This window comes from Eutrigla gurnardus, assembly GCF_963514095.1.
Source record: "Eutrigla gurnardus genome assembly, chromosome: 19".
NCBI classification, from domain to species: domain Eukaryota; kingdom Metazoa; phylum Chordata; class Actinopteri; order Perciformes; family Triglidae; genus Eutrigla; species Eutrigla gurnardus.
In genome coordinates this window covers 10862174-10881851 of record NC_139930.1, presented here as the reverse complement: position 1 = coordinate 10881851, position 19678 = coordinate 10862174, and the positions used below count along the sequence as shown (strand labels likewise).

At 43.3% G+C, this 19678-nt stretch overlaps 1 protein-coding gene across 1 annotated transcript in view; it reads right to left on the bottom strand.

Annotated features, from left to right (window-relative positions):
• astn2 (astrotactin 2) overlaps positions 1 to 19678 on the bottom strand; it is a 232385-nt gene that overhangs the window by 56997 nt on the left and 155710 nt on the right. The window contains exon 13 of the mRNA XM_084036066.1: positions 17923 to 18111. Coding sequence (XP_083892192.1) covers positions 17923 to 18111 — 189 coding nt within the window. The remainder of the gene's footprint in view (positions 1 to 17922; positions 18112 to 19678) is intronic.

Genomic DNA, 19678 nt, shown 5'->3' with positions numbered 1-19678 from the left:
GATCCACATCCTGTTTCTCTACAGCGAGAGGTAACGAAGGACACCCATGCGGGCGCACGGAGCTGATGGACGCGCTACTCTCTGAACGTGTTTTTCCATCTATTTGCACCTGCATGCTAAATCACAGTGGACAAATCAGCTGCTAAATGAATAGCAGCAGTCCTACAAGCAGAGAGATATTAGATGTTCCCATCCATTTTCACTCTGGACCGTTCTGGTTGAGCCAAAAGCAGTTGTAGTTAATTTCCTGTCAAAGATGACGAGTTGTCTTGCCGTATTCTTAGAACACAGCAAGCAGCAGCAACCTATTTCCCATACTCCACTTTTATGGGACCAAGTCTCACGGCGCAGACCTTATGCCACAGAGACTCTTCTTGATATCATTTTTGTATTATTTTTTTTTGTTCAACCCCCGTTCCTCGTTTGCTTTCTCGTCGCTTTCCTCTAAGCACAAAGCCTGTTAGATGCAATGACAGCCTCGGTGTTACAATGAAGGGGCGGGAGGGATTGACTCAAGGGCAGAGGATGAGAGGAGAGAGAGGGAGAGCAGAGAGGTGCTGTAAAAAGATTACCGTGGCTTATGCTCACAGAAAACATATTGATTGCTAAATTAAATCAGCCGGCTTCACGCGGAGGCTCAGAGAACCTTTGGAGTGCGCGTGGACCGAGATGATATAGCTTTATGGATTTTCAAGCCCAGATGTGGACTGTCCTTGACACTCGGCGAAGAGCTTCCTCTCTTTACAGTTACGTTCTGAGGTCGAACACACACACAGTGTAGGAAAGTGATGCGTGTCATAGTTCGCTGCAGAGACAAACAAAACGTATTCTTTTCGGAGGGTCAATCATTAAATGCCCTTAACCTCCACCTTCTTCTCATCCTCGAGGGAAAAACAGAAAAGGCAAGTGTTCATTGTTGTGGGATCTATTTCTGCACAGGTTAAGTGGCAAGACAGCGAATTCAGAAGAGTCAAATCCTGAAGATTTTAGAGAGAGAGATTTTGCTGACGGCTTATTAGAGGAGACATTTATCTGGAGCTAAACCTTAACGAGTCGGAAACCCGACAATAGAATTTCCTCAAGGCAGACATTTTGAATTTTTATTTATTGAATTTGAAATAACTGCATTCTGGGATGTGCTTCAATTAAATTGCTTCAACTTAAATGGAATACAGTTATCCTTATTCATCAATGCATCTGTGTTTTAGCACAAGTAAAAAAAAAGACTATAGAAGACGTCTAGAAGGCATCTAACAACACACTTTCTGGATATGCTGGTTGAATTCACTGAAATAAAGACATTCTGGTGATCCATTTTACAAATCTGGTCTAATTTCTCATGTTATTTTTTTACCTGTGAAACAGGAAGCGTAAAAAAGCGTTGCCAGACTAATTCATCTGTGAAAACGAGTGGAGAAAAAAACCCCTGGATGGTCGTTTTGTGTGTTTGATGTTATAATACTCATTTTGGTTTAGAATTCATCCCTCTAAATGATACTCATTTTGGCCAAACGTGTCAAACGCTCACCACTACCTCAAGTTCTATCTAATTAGGACTAAAAGCTTTAACATTTTCCAAAAGGAGATAAATGCTGATTGAAACACATTTCTAGCCAAACAAAATCCACGGTTATAATCTTTTTCAAAGGTAACTTTAAAAAATGAGCCTGGCAGAAAAACGTTTTCTCCAGGCAAAACCTTCTTTAAATAGATCACCAGAATATTTTTCCCACTTGCCTCTCAGGGCTTCTATAATTCAACCTTAACCTGCCCTGTGTTTCGTCTAATAGAATTTTTCCACAGATGGCTAAATTCAATTTAGCTGTTTCTGTTTTAGAGTCCTGGTATCGTTTTATCTGATTTGTGTCCTCCAGTTCCATACAAAAATGGGCTTTTTTTTCATCTGTTCTTCCTCTCGTGAGCAGCTCAGGCCAGAGCTGTGTGATTATAATGCCACTAATGAGGAGCAACACAGGTGGCTGAAATTCATAGACACCAATTAAACTTAGACCAGGATTCCATTTGCCAAATTCAAGGTTACTAAGGTTACTACTATATATAAAAAGAAACAAAAACAGGAGTTGCTCTCCTAGTTGAATTTCTTCTCCTGGTTTCATGCTTTTCCCAGGTACTGGAGCCAGCATGCACACTTAACAACCTCCTGAGCACCAGACCACACGTGAGCCTGGACTTGCTGGGGCAACGCCAGCAAACTTGTGTATTTACTCATGTTTCATTCAGTACCCATATGTGCTCATTAAGGGGAGTGGACACTGGGCTCCCTCCTGGCCGGACAGGCCTCCAAATCCTACTCTTCCAAATCTCCTTATTTCAATGAGAATCTCTAAAACATGAGATTTACAAAGTATACAAATATTCAAGACCAGCTCATGCATATATATATATATTTAAGATTCCCCTCTCGTTTTCCTCCTCTCTTTGTCTCACACTCCTTCCTGCCCTCCGTGTATACTATTTCAATTCAAACACCGTACAGATGCCTCTGATTATTAAAGCATACCGTGGTTTCACACGCTGTAGGGTTCTTGTGTGTGTTGTCAATGTCAGTATTTCTCTCTCGACGGAGTGTTACTATTGTTGGCTGTTTGTTCGGCCTGGTCCTCGGCGGTAACGCCTTCCTGCTTCCTTCCAGCCTCCTTCTCTTATTCACTCCCAGCTACACCTGCTCTCTCCGCCCAAACAGGCATCCAAGTGATCGGCGCAGATAAGAAGCTGTCTCTGTGTGCGGTTTTACTGTGCAAATCTGACTTTATGATAGGCGTGAGTGCTATCTACAAGCCACCTTATTTCAGATTCCTGTCTTTGTGTGTGTGTGTGTGTGTGTGTGAGAGAAAGAGGGGTTTGAGTGAGTATATCTATCTGAGTTTGTGACTGTGTAACTGATATTGAGTGGTACTTATCTAAACAGTGTCTGAGGTAATTGGCTCTTGTGCAGTTCTGTCCGTGGAGGAACCTCATCCTCACATTGCAGCACACACACACACACACACACACACACACACACACACACACACACACACACACACACACACACACACACACACACACACTGACACCTTAAACTGAACTCACCACACTCAAAACCATTCAGTTAATTACCAACAACCTCAAGACTCAGCGCCACAACTAGGCGTCAATGCGCATCCGAAACCGATGTTATAAAACTGATGTATTATTCTTATTATTCTTATTGCTATTATTCTTATTAATATGTATTTGTACTGGTACTTTTCAGCCATGGCTTATTTTATACATGTAATTTAAAGATTAAGACTCACCAGGAGGCTAACACAGCTAGCAGGAACCAAATAACTAGAGATCATCTTGCAATGGGATTAGTTAGTTATATAATAAACATGTGAGTTTTGGCTGAACACCTGGGAAAGCTGAAACTATAGCAGCATACAGACAAACTTTTTTGTAAACTACTGTAGACGACGTACTCTGCAGGTCGAAACGGCACACTGTGAGAAATCCGATTTTTAGAAACAATCGTGGGGCAGCCGGCCCATCAGTTCACAAGATGAATTATACGTGCATCCATAATTTCCAGAGATGACTTTACCTCCCGGCTTCGAGCAGCTCTCCAAACAATGAGGAAACTGCTTCACTAAACTGTACGCCATGCAGGAGGCTCTTTTTTCCCACTAATTTAGAAGCTGCCTTTGTGGACTGATGCAAGCACTAACAAAGACTCCCTAATTCCCTGAGGAGACGATTATTGAATACACACACAAAGCCTTGGTGCCAAGCTTACAGAGGCTATATTCTGATTATCGGAGTCACTGTTCTGGCTCAGCTGTGGGTAACCTTTCTTAAGTCAAGGCTGAAAAAATAAAAGACATTAACAGAAGACAGTTTGGATGATAATTTCAACGTTCACATGCACATTTCTTTCCATATAAACCGATTACAGCAGATAACGGCATTAAACTGAATTTGAATGTCGCATATGACTGAAAAAAACTCAACCTCAGAACAATACATTGAGAGATGCAATGTTTTATGTGTGAGATGAGGTTAGGCAGCTTCACTTAAAGTAAGTTAAGTTGACATATAACGGTTAAGTTTAAGCTCCAGATGCATACGGTTTTATATAAAAACTCTACTGCTTACAAGCACAACTTTTATTATACTGTATACTATATATATATGAGATGGCAATCGGGAAGCGAGGAGGTGTAGTTGAAGGCCAAATATATTTCCCCATTCACATTTTAATGCCAGTCTATTACATTTTAATAGTCATGCTCTGCATACCGACACACTTTAATAACCATTTAGGGAGAAAAAACACTGGAGTGCAGAAGTTATGACACTGTGATCGTGTGTGAAATCAAAAGAGTCTGCACTTTCTGTAATGAGGAATAAATAAATAACTGGATTGTAGGAAAAGAAAAAAAAAAAAAAAGGAGAAAAAGCACAACCATCACCTCACCACTAGAGGCTGCTCTCTCTCTGCGCCAAAGGGAAGACTAATGGCATCCGGATCAGCACAGGAACACCAGTGTTTCTGTGTGTTTATGTCACTGCGCTCCATGTGTCTGATTCTCAGACTCAAAGGGAAAACAACAGCGGTGTGAGGGGAATGTTAAATCTGACATGTTGACCCCTCAGCAATCATGTTCTGTTAGTGAGCGGCGTTCAATAATGTAATTAAGCAGTAATAAAAACAACTAATGTCAAGCTGTTGGGGTCGGGCACAGAGCTGGAGGTCAGAGGTGAGCTGGAGGTGAGAGAATGAGAAGTTTCCAGAATGTACGAGCTAGGAAGTAATTTACAGTCGTGAGTAGAGGAGCCAAGATGATTTCTCCGCCGGGACGCCAGAGGGGAGAAGGGTCCGAACCGTGGAGAGGTCGGATTGGGATCTGGTAGCCGTGTAGTGTGGCGTTTTGAACTGTGTGTGAGCAGGGGGGGGGGGAGCGGACCAAAGAACAACAAAGACCAACAGGGAGGAAGAAATACCTTGAAATGGTGAGGGGGAGACGGTGCCTTTCTTGATCGACACAAAGAGACATGTTTCTGAGCAATGTCAATCTTTCATGTTCAAAAACTTTTTGGTCAGAACAGCCTGCCCTTGACCAGATCTGGTTTTCTGCTTCTGACTTCTGACTGGAAGTAGAAGAAAAACAACTGGAGCAGCAGCGTGGAGACACACTGTGAAATGATGTTGGCAAAGGCCGCCACGCTGATTTGCCGGCACGTTGGAAATAAAATGAGAAAATCGCTACATCTATCGAGATGCAATAAAACCTCCTGTTCTACCAAGGATTTCATTTATTTATTTATTTTTTTAAACATACCGTGGCACAGCTGCGAGCGGATAATGCTCATGTGCTCTTCAGCGGTCTCTTCCCAAGCGTCTCCTTCCACACACGACTGAGAGCCAGAAAGCAACCACGGAAAAAAATGTGACATCCAGCATGACACAGCGTGTTTGTAATTTCTATGGCTGCCATGTTGTTTGGATTCATCCCTAAATGGGATAATTACCCAACGTTTTTGAAAGAGATGCGTGCAACAAAAGGCACCACAGACAAAGGAGACGGGACCTTGTTCAAAACAGCTGTCTGCCACAAAATATAGACAATTGAGCAAAAAAAGTGGCCATGGCGCAGTCAAAATGAACAGAGCCTGGAATGTTCGTTGAGTTTAACTGTTGTTATTCAACGTCTATGAGTTTTTTTACAAGTGGCCAGTTTATACAAGTTCATTTTAAGCCAATAATAAGGTAAATCATGACCAGGTGATAGCCGGTGGATTCCAAAATTGCATTTCAACCAAAGCGTTTTGTTTTCCCGCACGGCCCGTTTACCTGCATGCAACCAAAGCCCGCTCGAATGTGATTGGCCGATACTGTTGGCCTGTGAAGGGACTACAAGCAGAGTGCTTCTGATATCAAAATCTTGCATTAATTTGCAGAATCTGTTTATACTGTAGAGATTAGTCCTTTATTAGCTCAGGTTTTTTAAGACATTTCTCTCCCACAGAGGTGAATTTAATTAGATTTTTACCTTTCCAAAAACAATACCCTTATCACTTTAAGGATACAGTAATCCTCATATGTAACTACAGAGAAAGGGTGTTAAAGTGTATTCGACATTTAAAGCGTCCCATCTCATCATCGAACAGCCCAGCTGCCTCTCCTCCTGTTGTCTCTCGCCCATTAATTCAGAACCGTTGCCACATTTCGCCCTTGAGAACTCCACCATCAATTCGTTGGACTGCACAATGAAAGATTTATAAGACCGGGGTGTGTGGCTGATCCAATCACATGTAATATGCTTAATAGCTGTAATATCTGTTATTTGAATAAACGCCCGGTGCGAGTGGGATCTGTCGAATGAGTCATAACAAAGATAAAGCACCCGTTGTCACCCAGGGCACAGGGGCCCCAGATGAGGAATTAAAGAGTTATTAGAGGACAGCATCCGGAGAAAACAGGCTAATTTGTGGCGTAATAAAACAATCAGAGATGTTTACCTTGAGACGCCGGCTACAATCTCTCATTAGCTGCAGCCGTCACTCGGCTGATGAACGACGCCGGTGAGAGGAGGAGATCTGGTGACTCCTCATGGCCACTATTGATTAAGGCTTGAGAGGGAGAGAGGCTGTCAATGAGACAGCCTCTGGTGGAGAGTACGCTTTGTATGAGATGCATTTGTGTTCGTATGTGAGCTTCACCGACTCATTTATATGATATTTCAAAATCAGCGGCCGTTACTGTCGTCCCTGTCAGAGAGACTGCACCGTAGCATGTTTCACACGGAGTCTCATTTAGCCACGACAGATATGTGTCTCGGCGGAGGGATACAGAGACGTGTTGATGCGGAAAGTGGTTCCTTTCCTACAACGTAACTCATTGTTTCCGTCGCTCGGTCCCCTCAACACACACAGACCACTTAACCTCCCTCGTATGAACCATGCACACAATTTATATACAACAAAGACATGTTTTTTAGTTTTTTTTTTATATCGTTTGGTCTTTGGAAATTGTGGAAATGAACTCGATGGCCGGGGACATTACCATAGAGATGAAGCTTGGTGACGCAGAGTGAGGGGAGGGCATACAGGCCAGCTAGTTGCAGAGCTGATCAGAGCCACTTTTCACATTACCCCCCCCCCCCCCCCCTTGTGTCTATCAATCCTGACACACTTCTCTCTCTCCATCCCCCCCCCCCCCTTCTCTCTCCCCGGGTTTCTCATCCCGACACCGCGGTGTTACGAGGAGCCCCTCACCAGCAGTTAAAAACTCCTGTCCCTCTCATGGCATCACGCTGACAGCCGAGCAGCACTTCCGAGGATTTGATAGAGGACAACTACAACGGGGAGGTTATCTCTCCTCACTTGGCACAACAATCAAGAGGCAGAGCAGTTTGACCGTCTTCTATTCTGACAAATAAAGACAACCTCGCAGGCAGTCAGAAGATAGAGCAGATAATCTTTTTTTTTCCTGCTGTATTTTTTTTTACAAAGACAATAGAATAAAGTGCCTATAGCTCTTCAATTTCGATGCTGCCAGAATGCTGATTGTCAGTTCAGAATTTCACAACTGGGAGTCGTTGCCAAATAACACAAGCATTCAACAAGAACTCGCTCTGAAAACTTGGACAGGGGACCTTGATGTTTTTATTTACTCATATATCTGTGTGCATCCATCAGTAAAGATCCTTGATCTACCGAAAGAAAAGCCCACTTTTATTAATGCCTAGATTATTTTCTGCCTCCCAGATACATAAAAGATATGTTTAAGAGTCTCATCACATTTTTTTCTCAGTCCTATCATTCTGTATTTGATCAGCTGTAATGGGCCGAGACGGCAAGGCAGTCTTTGTATTCTTTCCTTTTACAGCATAATTACAGAGCGATGTGACTGACACGAAGGCACGATTAAATGCTATTATGTTATCTGTTATTCTGTCTATCAAGGTGATTTCACTAACTCAAGTACAGCTGCTTTTTTTGGGAGTCCCATCTTGAAACACAGGCTCTGAGAAATCACATCAAAGAGGTGGTAATGAACTTAATAATGAGGCCTTGCAGAGGTGAATGTGGGTGAATCCTCGCCGTAGCAGAACTCCATACCGTTGACAAATGGCTTGAAGCTGGCATCTATTTATGAATTGGTATTAATGAATAATTTATGAATGGTAAATTTACTGCATGCGGAAACACAGGGTGATAGGGAGAGAGAGAGAGAGGGATGCGGAAGAGGAAGAGTTAAGACGGATAGTCGTCCAGAGGGGATACAAAATTACAAGTGCCGCCACCCTGCAGTTCCCTGCTGGAGCAGTAGTTCATTAATCAATACTAAAAACATCCAGCCACTAATTTCGGGATTTAGCCCTGGTCTACAAATTACTCCATGCTGCTTTCCTTCGGTGCAAGAGAGAGGCACAGCTGAAGCTGTTTTGGAGGAGTGGCATTGTAAGCTGCCCCCCCACCCATCTCATTCTGGGGCCGAGGGTTTAATGCTTTCTGCTGCATATTCTCGTCTTTCACCCTCCGGTCTGCTATTGATTCACTGGCTGCAGCACGTGCGAGTGGTTTTATCAGTCTAGCACGAGTGCGCCGCAGCATCACCAGACAATCACACCATCATTGTCCCTGTTTTCTGCTCGTTCCTGAAGCATCATTGATGCGAAATAGAAATTTAGGACTTCATAAAGGTAAAAGGTTGGCGCGAGAGAGATAAATGAAGTGGACTGTCAACTTCTCTGCGTAATGGGAATGTCTTTAAGTGGAGAAATGAAGAGGCTGTTTAATCAATAAGACATACGCTTTCACTGTAATGATGAATAAGCCCTTTAGTTGAACAAGACTATGTGAAAGTACTTCAGCAGGACTACAAGTGGAAAACACATAAACAAATCAAACGAGTGCAGCGACGGTTTACAGAACACTTTAGAGACATCGGCGGTCGGTGGGAAAGTACGGCGACTACTTGTAAAGTTGCACTGTGTGCAGAAGCCACTCCTGTAATTGCTTTCGGATTGAGGTCGGGGAAGGAACTCTATTCTGCACAAAGGGACATTTGTCAAGATCGTTCGCTGTCGCTTTTCAAAAAACGCGATCAAATAATCTATGGGTGTGGCAATGTTGGCTGAAAGGCAACGTTCTTTTAATGTATAGGATAGAAGGAGCTTGTATATATACTGTACGTGGGCATCTGTTAGTTGTGTGAGTTAGTAGCAGGATCCTCGCCTTCTTGTGATATAAAAAATGACTTAATTTCAAATGATCATGAAATGATTTCAGATAAGTGTAAATTCTGATAAAGGAGGACATCATGGTGCTCAGCCGTCGTAATGTTGAGGGACACGTGGAGGCAATGGACGCTCTGAATTCCACACTGAGCATCTTTAATTGAACTATTTATGGAAGTAACGCTCCTGGGAATCGCACACTTGGCTCCGATGATCAGCAACGGGAACGACAGTTTGTGTGACACCTTACTGGCTAAGTGTGTTTCGGTTGACTGGTTATACAGTGAATACTGTATCACATGTACTTGTAATGGGAAAAAAAATCTATACAAATGATTTTCTTAAGGAAATGCCAACAGGCAGCAAATGAGCAACTACTTACTCGTAATAGATTCTGTAAGCGATGGTAGTTGTTTGACCTGATGACCCATCATGGATGGAAACGTTGTTATTTGATGTGAACATACTATACTAGCTATTCTTATGCCTTCTCTCTGCATGCTTTAACTAAATCTATGTGCAACTTACTGGCTCATTCTGTCTCATTTGGTGCCGATATCCGTTTTTTTCTTACTCGTTTGCATTTCTCTCACAGTTTCGCTGTCCCAGTGTCTCGCTCTCTAACTTCTGCTCAGCTTTGCTCTTTTGGTTTAGCCTTTCTCTTTCCATTTATTTCCCTATTCATTTTCCCTCTCAAACCTTATCGCTGCCAGTGCTGATCCACCTCTCTCTCTCTCTCTCTCTCTCTCTCTCTCTCTCTCTTTCTCTCTCTCTCTCTCTCCATTCAAACAGCAGGTAGTCAGCCTCTCTGACATTAGCCGATATTAGGCTAGGCTCTGTTAGGTCCTGCCTTGCCATGTGAGTTATTAAGCGGGGAGCGACTGCCTCAGGAGTGATCGCACTCGTGTGTGCATGTGCACTGACTCACACCGGCAAACACATACCCACACAAAGGTAAACACAAGCCCACAGGAAGGGCTGAGCGCACACACAGGCAAGCCTCCGCAATCCTAACGGGCTCCCCTTATGTCTACCGAGTTACAGACACTGAGGACTGGCTGAGGCTTAAACACATGCAGCTTCTTTTATTTTGCTAAATTCCTTCAAAGGCAGCCCAGTTGCCAGGAAAACATGTTGGCATTATCTGTTATTTATGCAAACAAGGAATATGAGGAGTAAGTTATTGAAAGAATTATGTGGTACAGTAGGGCGGTGGAAGCAAACGAACACAGGACTTTCACCCAGGAACCACTGGTCGTGTCCCTTGTGATGTCAAAAGAAAGGTTGACTTTGTGGTTATATAACTCTGTTATGCTTTGTATGTAACCTTACATAAGAAGGTCTTAATAAAATTGATAAGGACGGTTCTTATATATTTACACTAATTACATGTTACTTTGCGTTATTTTAACACAAACCAAGATCTTATTCTCCAGCCAACTAGCAACTAGCTTCACTAAAGCGTGTGAATAAAAGCAAAGCTTTCCAGGTAGTCAGCTGCTGGAATGTGTGAAGAAAAGAAACATTTTTGTTAATATTTGTTGGTACCATATTTGAACATCAAGCCTATAAATTATATGGTGGAATATACAAGACCCAACAATTTGACATTTCCATTTATCCACTTTTGTAGACGCTTCCAAAGCAACACACGATCCAAGCCACAGTAGATGAAGCCGATCCCTTCCAGAATAAACGCGTCAACACTCAGCACACAGCTCAGGGCCCAGGAAATGACATTTTCTTGCATTTCCCCCCCACAAATTAAGACAGTTTTCTATCTGAGGGAGTCGGCATCCAAAGAAATCAAGACGTTTGTCAGAAACTGTCAGCAAACATAGAAGAAAAAGTCTCTTTGGTGTGCATGCAGAAGGGATAAAAACCTACTAGAGAGGGATATAATGGCATATGAAAGGGGGAACTCCAACTCCATCATTTAGTATCACACTAGACTAGCAAGAACTTTGTGGAAGCTAATGGGGATCCACATAAAGCATAAAGCTGGATATGATTTAAAATAAGATAACATAAATTATAAAAAAAAAAAAGAGCAATAAAAAGGTCAATATTGTTGCAGCATAGGCTGATAAATGATTCAGTACATGTTAGTGTAAAAGGGTCTTATTCTTGAATTCCAACAATGCAACTCCATAGCATCTTTTCAAGAGACCCTACCAACCTGGTAAACACTCATCTTTCAAATCCCATGACCCCAATTTGTAATGTGGGGCCATCTATAAATAATGTAGCCCAAGCATCAATACCGCTAACGACATCATCGGGGCGATCTCAGCGACAGGAGACTCCCCCCAGAGTCGCTCATAGGCGGTGCATTGTTAGCCGGCAGTTGAGAAAAATGAATTTAACACACGTGTGAAGACATACGTAGTTATCTTCTTCTCGGTGCTTCGATTCCGGCATGTCTTGTTGCAAAGTTTCTATTGGAAGTCTTTTGAAATGGCACCACCCCGAAACACACCTTCATCTGTGTGCGTTGCACAAATCTAACCGCCCACGCACACGTGCAGGAACAGCCTGGACTCACAGACATATATGCGGAACAGTCACAACAACATGTTCACATTACTTGGTGGTGGGCACAAAGTGTGTTCACATTCTGGGCAGCACGGACACATCGCCAATAGAGAGACATTAGGTTCCTATTTCCTCCGTGTGTGCTGGACACATTAAATGAAGGCATCCACGTGACTCGGCCACAGACAGAGCGAGAAAGACCACTTCCTGTGGGTGAGGAGGGGGATGGGTCAAACACAGGACTTTCAACCACGAAACCGGTGTTCGTGTCCCAAATTGTTGTTGTAAAGTGATGCATTTGTGATGTTTTTTCCTCAAACTAGGAATTTATTTTAAGCAATGTAATAGGTTTTATTGCCTAAACCTAATGTCTGATTGAAATTCGTAATGGGTGACACAAAATAAATGGAACATTTTTGTCCATGTGCAATTCATTTTCATGACTATTTCAGTAACTTGCATGAGACCGGGTTGGCAGAACAGCAAACAGGTAAACACACAATTCACTTATCAGTGGAGCGTTCAAAAATCGAGGGAGCAAGCAGAATACTGGAAGAGAATGACAAAGACGCTGGTCATCAACCCCGTGATTAACTCCTCTCACCTCAGCAGTCTGGCTCACCGTCTCATGGCTATGCATTATGTGGGAAGAACATTTGCCTCATAATATTTGTTTACCCAACTACCCAGCAGAAGCCACAATGTGTGAACTAAGGAGATAATTACTGGAAATTACTGAGAAACATGGAAGTGTGGGTGTATTTATGCCTGTGAGCCTTGTGGGCTGCCAGATCCACAAATTATTCATGTTGTGGTGTCGTCTTAGTCTGTGAGGTAAGTGGCGATGAGGGGTAAGAGCCGAGTGTCTATCAAAAGCGGGTTTTTTTGGTGTCTTTTCTTTGAGACTGCACTTTTTTGTGCGTGAACGCGTCTTTGGCATCGGAGTGACAACGGTGGCAGCAGGTGAAGCTTCTTCTTTCTTCTCCACTCCAGCTTGTCACCACCCAAACCTTGCATTGCAACCATTTGAAATGGGGAGGGGGGGGTCAAATATTCATCACACGCAACTGTTCAATTTTGCTTTTAAAATGAACAGTAGATAAATGTGATTGTCACATGTATCAACCTAATTACAGGGCTTGTTTTCTCATTACGGGCATTAGCGCAAATTGTACGTGTTAGATAGGAATACATTATTATCAATTAGCGAGTGCGGGGAGGGGCCGCATGCTATTGCAGCTGGTGTCGGGTCCCTGTGCCAACATGTCAGCTATCCTTCCATCAGCTCTGATCATGTGTTAATGGCACGGGAAGCATGTGTGTGTTATTTTTTTAGGTGAGACAGAGAGTGAGAGCGGCGGAGCGCGGGGGGAAAGATGAAATGTACCGCTACACTTTTCAACCGCCGATGCTCGTTAGGCGGTGATGTATCACGCCGCTGTCAGTGTATTCGCTCTCCGTTAGGGTCGGTTCAGGATGAATTGTCATCGGGGCTTTTTGGATCAGGTCCCCTCAACAAAAGAAGAAAATGCCTGTCAGGTTCAGGTGGCTTTTTTTTTTCCAGATTAGGTGCAAAGACCTCTACTGTTGACATTCAACATTAAAACGTGTCTGACCTGTGAAGAACCTTTGTATTTCCTCCACTACATGTTTTTGGTGAATTGTGAAGCCCTGCTCAGCGTACTGTATGTGTCAGGTTATTTGTTCCTCTCCAGCGAATGACCATCATTGAATACGGCCGGGCTGATGTTTTCCCAAGTCTCACTGTAAATGCATTGGATGTCATGATGTTTGTGATAATTCATTTGACAAATGTGCTTTCAGGACTGATGGTCCGCCATTATCCTGGCACCGCCACGTCCACATTCTCCCATCTCCGTATATTCCTTTGCCACCTGTGTGTGTGTGTGTGTGTGTGTCTAAGTGCCAAGATGTTATTACTGTACAAACAAGAGCACAAAGGACTACATTGTACAGTGTCTATGAATAAAAAAGGGAAAAGAGAGAAATAAGTGTTTTTCATCAACCTGTTTTGATAATTGGGTGGAAAAGCTGGTACGCCTTTAAGGTGCTGTCAAAAAAAGGGGGGAAAAAAACAAACAAGCAAACATGAAAAACCAAAACACAGCTTGTATTATCCTGCACCCACTGTCAGTTCACAGAAGCTACGGCTGCCTTCTGAGTTGGGCGGACTCCGTACATACATTTACACAGCGACATTGCAATTTTAATGGAACCGTTCTCAGCCGTGATGTTCACATTCCCAACACATGTTATTGTATCTCACAAGCCCACGCTGGCATAACATTGTATTATCCTGTAATTTCTAAAAGGCACAATTTGAAAAAAAACGTATTCCTGTCCTGCTTTCAAGAATCTGAAGCAAAGTGAGATCAATTTACGACAACGCGTACGAAACACAGCCGTACGTCACAGGTAATATTTCATATTAAAACGCTCCCCGTGATGCTGGGATTCAAATCATACAATTCATCTTAACCGTCTAATATTTCACTTTGGGCTTGTGGCGTCCCTCTGTGTGTGTGTGTGTGTGTGTGTGTGTGTGTGTGTGTGTGTGTGTGAGAGAGAGAAAGAAGAAATCGGTAGACAGTGGAGGTGAGATAATGAAAGGGATGCAGGGCCGTGGGATAAGACTTGTATCTGCATATCAAAGACAGTGCGGGGGAAACGTGGAGGAAAAAAAAATAATGAGAATAAAAAAACTGTAACCTATTGCTATAAATATATAGAAAGTGTGAATCTACCGGGTATGATGTTGTATCTTTTGGGAGTAAATCATTCAGAGGACAAAAAAAAGAGTCCTTTTGACAAAAACGACACAGCGGATTTGATAAGTCGAATGAGTACTTTGGAGTGATGACATGCAGTAATACACGTGTTTAATTAGACGCACGGGGAGGCGGGCGTAATACCCGTGTGTGCCCAGCTTGTCTGGTTTGACTTAGAGTGATGAATAGCTCAGGAAAAAAAGTGACTTTGAAAATGTTAAGTGCAATGAATTTGATCAAGCTCGTAATACACAGATGGAAACAGAAAGGCGATGCATACAAAATACCTTCTAGTGAACTATAAACAAAAGTTTCTCCCCCAACTGGGCATTCGGTTCAGTCAGAGAGGTTTTTTTTTTCTTCTTCCTGTCTCACACCCTCTCCAATAACTGCTGTGCACAGTAGGGTGGGTCTGCGAAACGCTCTCCGCGCTCCGTTTCCGACGCTCTCTGCACCGACGGACGCGCGTGTCATTTATCCACAGAGAGCACATCAGCCAGGAAGTGCACTCCGTCTGTCATCTGCACGTAATCAGCCAAGTGGGCCTCTAACTGCAGGGGACATGGTAAGTGCGACGAAGTGTGCGTCTCGCAATTAGCATGGAAATGCTTCTAGCTTCTGGGAACAGGTGCAAATTGCACAGGTGTAATAAAACGAAGGTTGAGGTGGCGGAGGGAGAAATGTAGTTTGTCAGCTGTATTATACGGGCGCCTCACAGCAGACAAAGTGTAAGTGCACTGTGAAAAAAAAAAGAAAAGGAAAAATAACAGATGTAAGGTAGCAGCGCTGATTTACCTTCTTAGGAAGATAAATAGCCGCGACACCTGAGCCATTTCTAAAGCCAGACGAAAGGGAGGATGGAGAGCTGCGTGTTTTGATGTAGACCGCCGTTCCACGGTGAATCACTGGGCGCCATCTCTTGAGTTGTTACACACGGCGTGTGTTTGTCAAAGGGCAAAATGAAAAACAGCAGCCTGTGGTTAGTAATCAACTCTGTCTGTAATTTCCATGTGGATGTTCGGAAATGCGAGTCGTCCAGCAGAGGATGGGAGGAGGGGGAGGGTGTGTGGACGGGATTAAAAGAGATGGATCAGCGCAGCAAACGGCTCCTGTTTTTAAGGATTTATTTGCAGCAACGGTTCAGAAAAGTTCATACGTGACCTTTCACATGTTTCACATAATTCATAAAAAAAAAAAAAAAAAACGACCTGAGAGACGACTGAGACAACTTTATAAAGCGAAACATTTGAAATGACTTTGTACTTTTCCACCCATGTGAGGATGCTCAGACGTTTCTTTGTGATCTAGTGCGTGTCAGGGCTGCTACGGTGTCGAGAGCAAATCCCTTCACTGGATCTAGTTTGATGTAACCCACAGTGCCGAGCTTGAGTCTGGAGGCCGGAGACCCACTGGGCTTTCTGCTGTTTGAGGGCACATGGATCAAGATTGTCATCTTCCCTGGGTTTCCAAATACCCAAACTGTGCTTTTTGTTTTATCTGTCAAACTGTGCCCCGGTTGGTGGATTAAAGGGTAGTCCCCGACTGGTTTAGCCTCTTGAACCTTTAGGGAACACGAGGCTCTCAGTCCGTTTCGCTTATGAGGCTGCAGACGTGTCAGTCATTTGTACACATTTTGCTTTAAGCCCCTGTTAGCTCATAGCTCTTTTGGTGATCAAAGTTAGTAATCCCCCTTTAAAGGCTACAGCTCTTCATGTCAGTCCTAGCGGTGTCCCACCTTACAACATACGGCTCCTCAGCACACACCCATGTGAAAACGAGTGAGAGATGCTGCAACGCTCTGCTTAATGGTTGAAATCGCATGGAGGGAAAAAAAAACACATTTGTGCCAGTGTTTCCGAATTATGCAAATACTGTTATATTCAATGAATGATCTGTGTTTCTTCAGCAATCTTTTAAAAATAAGTCAATACATGCGGCAGCCGGATGCTTCCCACTTCCTACGTAGTTAAGCGCACCCACATTCCAAAGGCAACTTCAAGGACAGATGGAGACAAACTGTGCGCCAAAGAAATTCAAATGAATGTCACCTAGAACTACTTCATCTGGCAGGCATTCATATTACATGTAATATAATATAATATGAAGGCAGGAAGTGCCTTTTTTCATGCACTTTTCAACAGTAAATGCTACTTTCAGGAATTAGGTACCTGAATACCAGCACATTTCTGGGAGAAGACTTCCTAAAAGCAGCTTTCTAATGGATTCAAAGACTTGCAGTGATTTTTTTTGTGCCTCCTTTGCAATGAAATGTCTTCTTTTAAAAGTCCCTGTAGACAAAAAACACCCAAAGAAATTCTCCATGCGTGCATTCAAATTAAATTAATCTGGATCTTAAAGAAGTTTATTAACACTAACAGACTTTCTTCCAATAAAGTGTTTGAAACTGTTTTTCTGTTTTAACTTAAACTGTATCCAGTGTGCCACGTAGAAATCCTGAATCACAACAATATACATTACAGAAGGAGCGTGAGGACGTGGAGCAGAAACATCATGTGGCTGTGTTGAGTCAAGCATGACTATTGTGACCCATAGGGCAGAACAGATGAAAAGCATTTCATGGTCACTTGAAACACTCTGTAGATGTATAGTGTGTGTGTGTGTGTGTGTGTGTGTGTGCGTGCGTGTGTGTGTGTGCGGGAACAAATAAAAGCCAGACACAGAGAAAGCAAGATACAGGCTGAGCGTGTTATTTGTGTGCGTAGTCGTATTTGTGCATAGATAGACCCTCATCATCTCTGTGTGATTACAGGAGCATTTCACCACAAACAGCATGCGACTTATCAGAGCGAGCCAGGTTTTCAGAGGGCTGACAGTTTAGGGAGAACCGCAATGGGATAAGTCTCAATCCTCGCTCAACGATCACTCTCTCATCCCCTTCTCACTCTCCCCCTCTCACACACACACACACACACACACACACACGCAAACATCTGTGCAAACACAGATGCGGCACCCCAACAGCAAACCCTGACTGCTGATTCTCAGAGCTGCTCTGCTGAGCTCTCAAGCCCTTCTATCTTTCCTCCCCCCCAAAAAAAAAAAAGTGATAAAAGTGGCGGTGCGTCTTCGGAGACGCCGGGAAGATGTTAACAGCTAAGATGTGAAACAACAGGTCCCGAAGTGAGATTGTCGGTGTAATCAACACCAGCAGAAATAATGACAGTGACAAAAACGATGACTGAATGGAAAGAAGAAAAGCATTCACAGGATGAGACAATCATCTAAATCAGATTAAAGGAAACAGGAAGAACAATATATTGTATAAGCAGTAACAATATGACAAAATGCACTCTGATGGCAGCGTGTGTGTCTGTGTAAAGTGTAAATGTGTGAACTTGTATGCTAGTTACCGGAAGGTCATTTGGAATATCTGTCCCAAGTTGACTTGCTGGCTTTTGTTGTTGTATCCATGCAGCATCTCACCAAACAGGGTGTCATTGAAGTGGACATCCTGCCTTGGGCATTTTGGTCCCTCACAGTTGTCTGACAGCAAGAGGCAAGAGCGCCCGTCCCCTGCCAGCTTATACTCCTGCACGCACCTGAGGAGGAGGAGGAGGAGGAGGAGGAGGAAGAGGAGGAGGGGGAGAACGTTGTCAGTGTCATGGATAATGTGCAAGTGAGGTGAAAGGATACATATGAGCAATCCAAGGAAAGCAAACTACCAAGACAATGTCTGAGCCCTTTCTTTCAGCCATCAACCCACCGGAATACACATTCAGTATATATCCAGGCTGTTATTTTTTGCTGTTATTGTTGTGGTCTTTTTCTTTTGTTTACATTAGTGAAGCAGTGAACTTGCTATTATCATTGAAGAGATTGTTATTGTGGACATAAGCAATCCGCTGGAAGCATATTCCAATGCGGCACAATTATCATATCTTCTCCATTTATCTGCACGTTCCTCCAGTCCAGACGGGGTTGAGTATCTGCTGCTGTTGGCTGGCTCTCAAGTCTGGGCCGCCCCCGTGCAGTGGATCAGGTCTAAGCGCTTCAGTGGGTCGTCGTTGACAACGCTGTCCTGTAATTGCAGCAGACCTGATGGAGCGCTCGCTTCCTGTTTCATGAAGGTAAAGCCGTGTCTCTTTCTATGCAGTGAAGGTTTGCTCCGCCACAGAAGAAGGCTACGTGTGCAACTAAGGTGTGCATACTGATGGGGCAAAAATATTCTTGATTGATAAATCATATTCAGGTGCACTCATTGAACAGGGAGTCCAAATCAATTGTACTGATGGCATTAGGGAAAGTGGACATTGCTGTAAATTGGATTTTGTTGGCTTGTTCACCCATACTCTAAGCGAGCTAATGTACTAGAGGGAATAATGCCATCTCACACTGGACCTGGCACATCTCAAAAAGAACTAGGATGTCCTTCCTCCCTTGAGTTCTTACTCGCCAGCAACCCAAAAGTGGGCCCACAATGGCGTATATGAATGGAGCGACTTGAAACGTGGCGTGATCAATGTATCTCCAAATTACCACACGACAGTCTTCAAAGTGGAACTCAGAGATGACAGATGAGATGTGAGAGGAAAACTACAAAAACGACAGGCACGACACAAACAGCCTGAACCCATTGAACCACGCTGTGTATAGGGTAAAGGTTGAAGGGTCGTGTTGGTATAATGGTGTGGAACGTGATTTGTTGACACGTATTATTAAAAAAAAAAACTAGGAAATGTTGGAATGTCAAGCTTCCTGGTCACAGTATAAGCTTTTTTTTTAACTCCCTTGATAGAGATTACTATGCTGTGTGACACAATCTAGTTCTAGGGGAAGTGCCTCAAAAGGTTCCCCCAGTCAGTGTATCAGCTCAGTGTGGGACATGTGGGTGAGGAAGAGAGGGTTTGTACTATGAATGTTTCGCTGAATGATGTGCAGGAAGTCAAATTAAAGATTCAGGTTTAATACCTGATGCCCATTTTCAATATCTGCAATGAAACATTCAGCATGATTTATAAACATTCACTGTCAAAACCATACTTGAAAACAATACTTTCATATGGAATCTTGGGCAATTGTCTTTCATCACATCTAGCTGTGATTTGGTGATCACACACCGGTTATTTCTCATTTGCATATATCTCATTTCCTTCATGCCGGTATTTG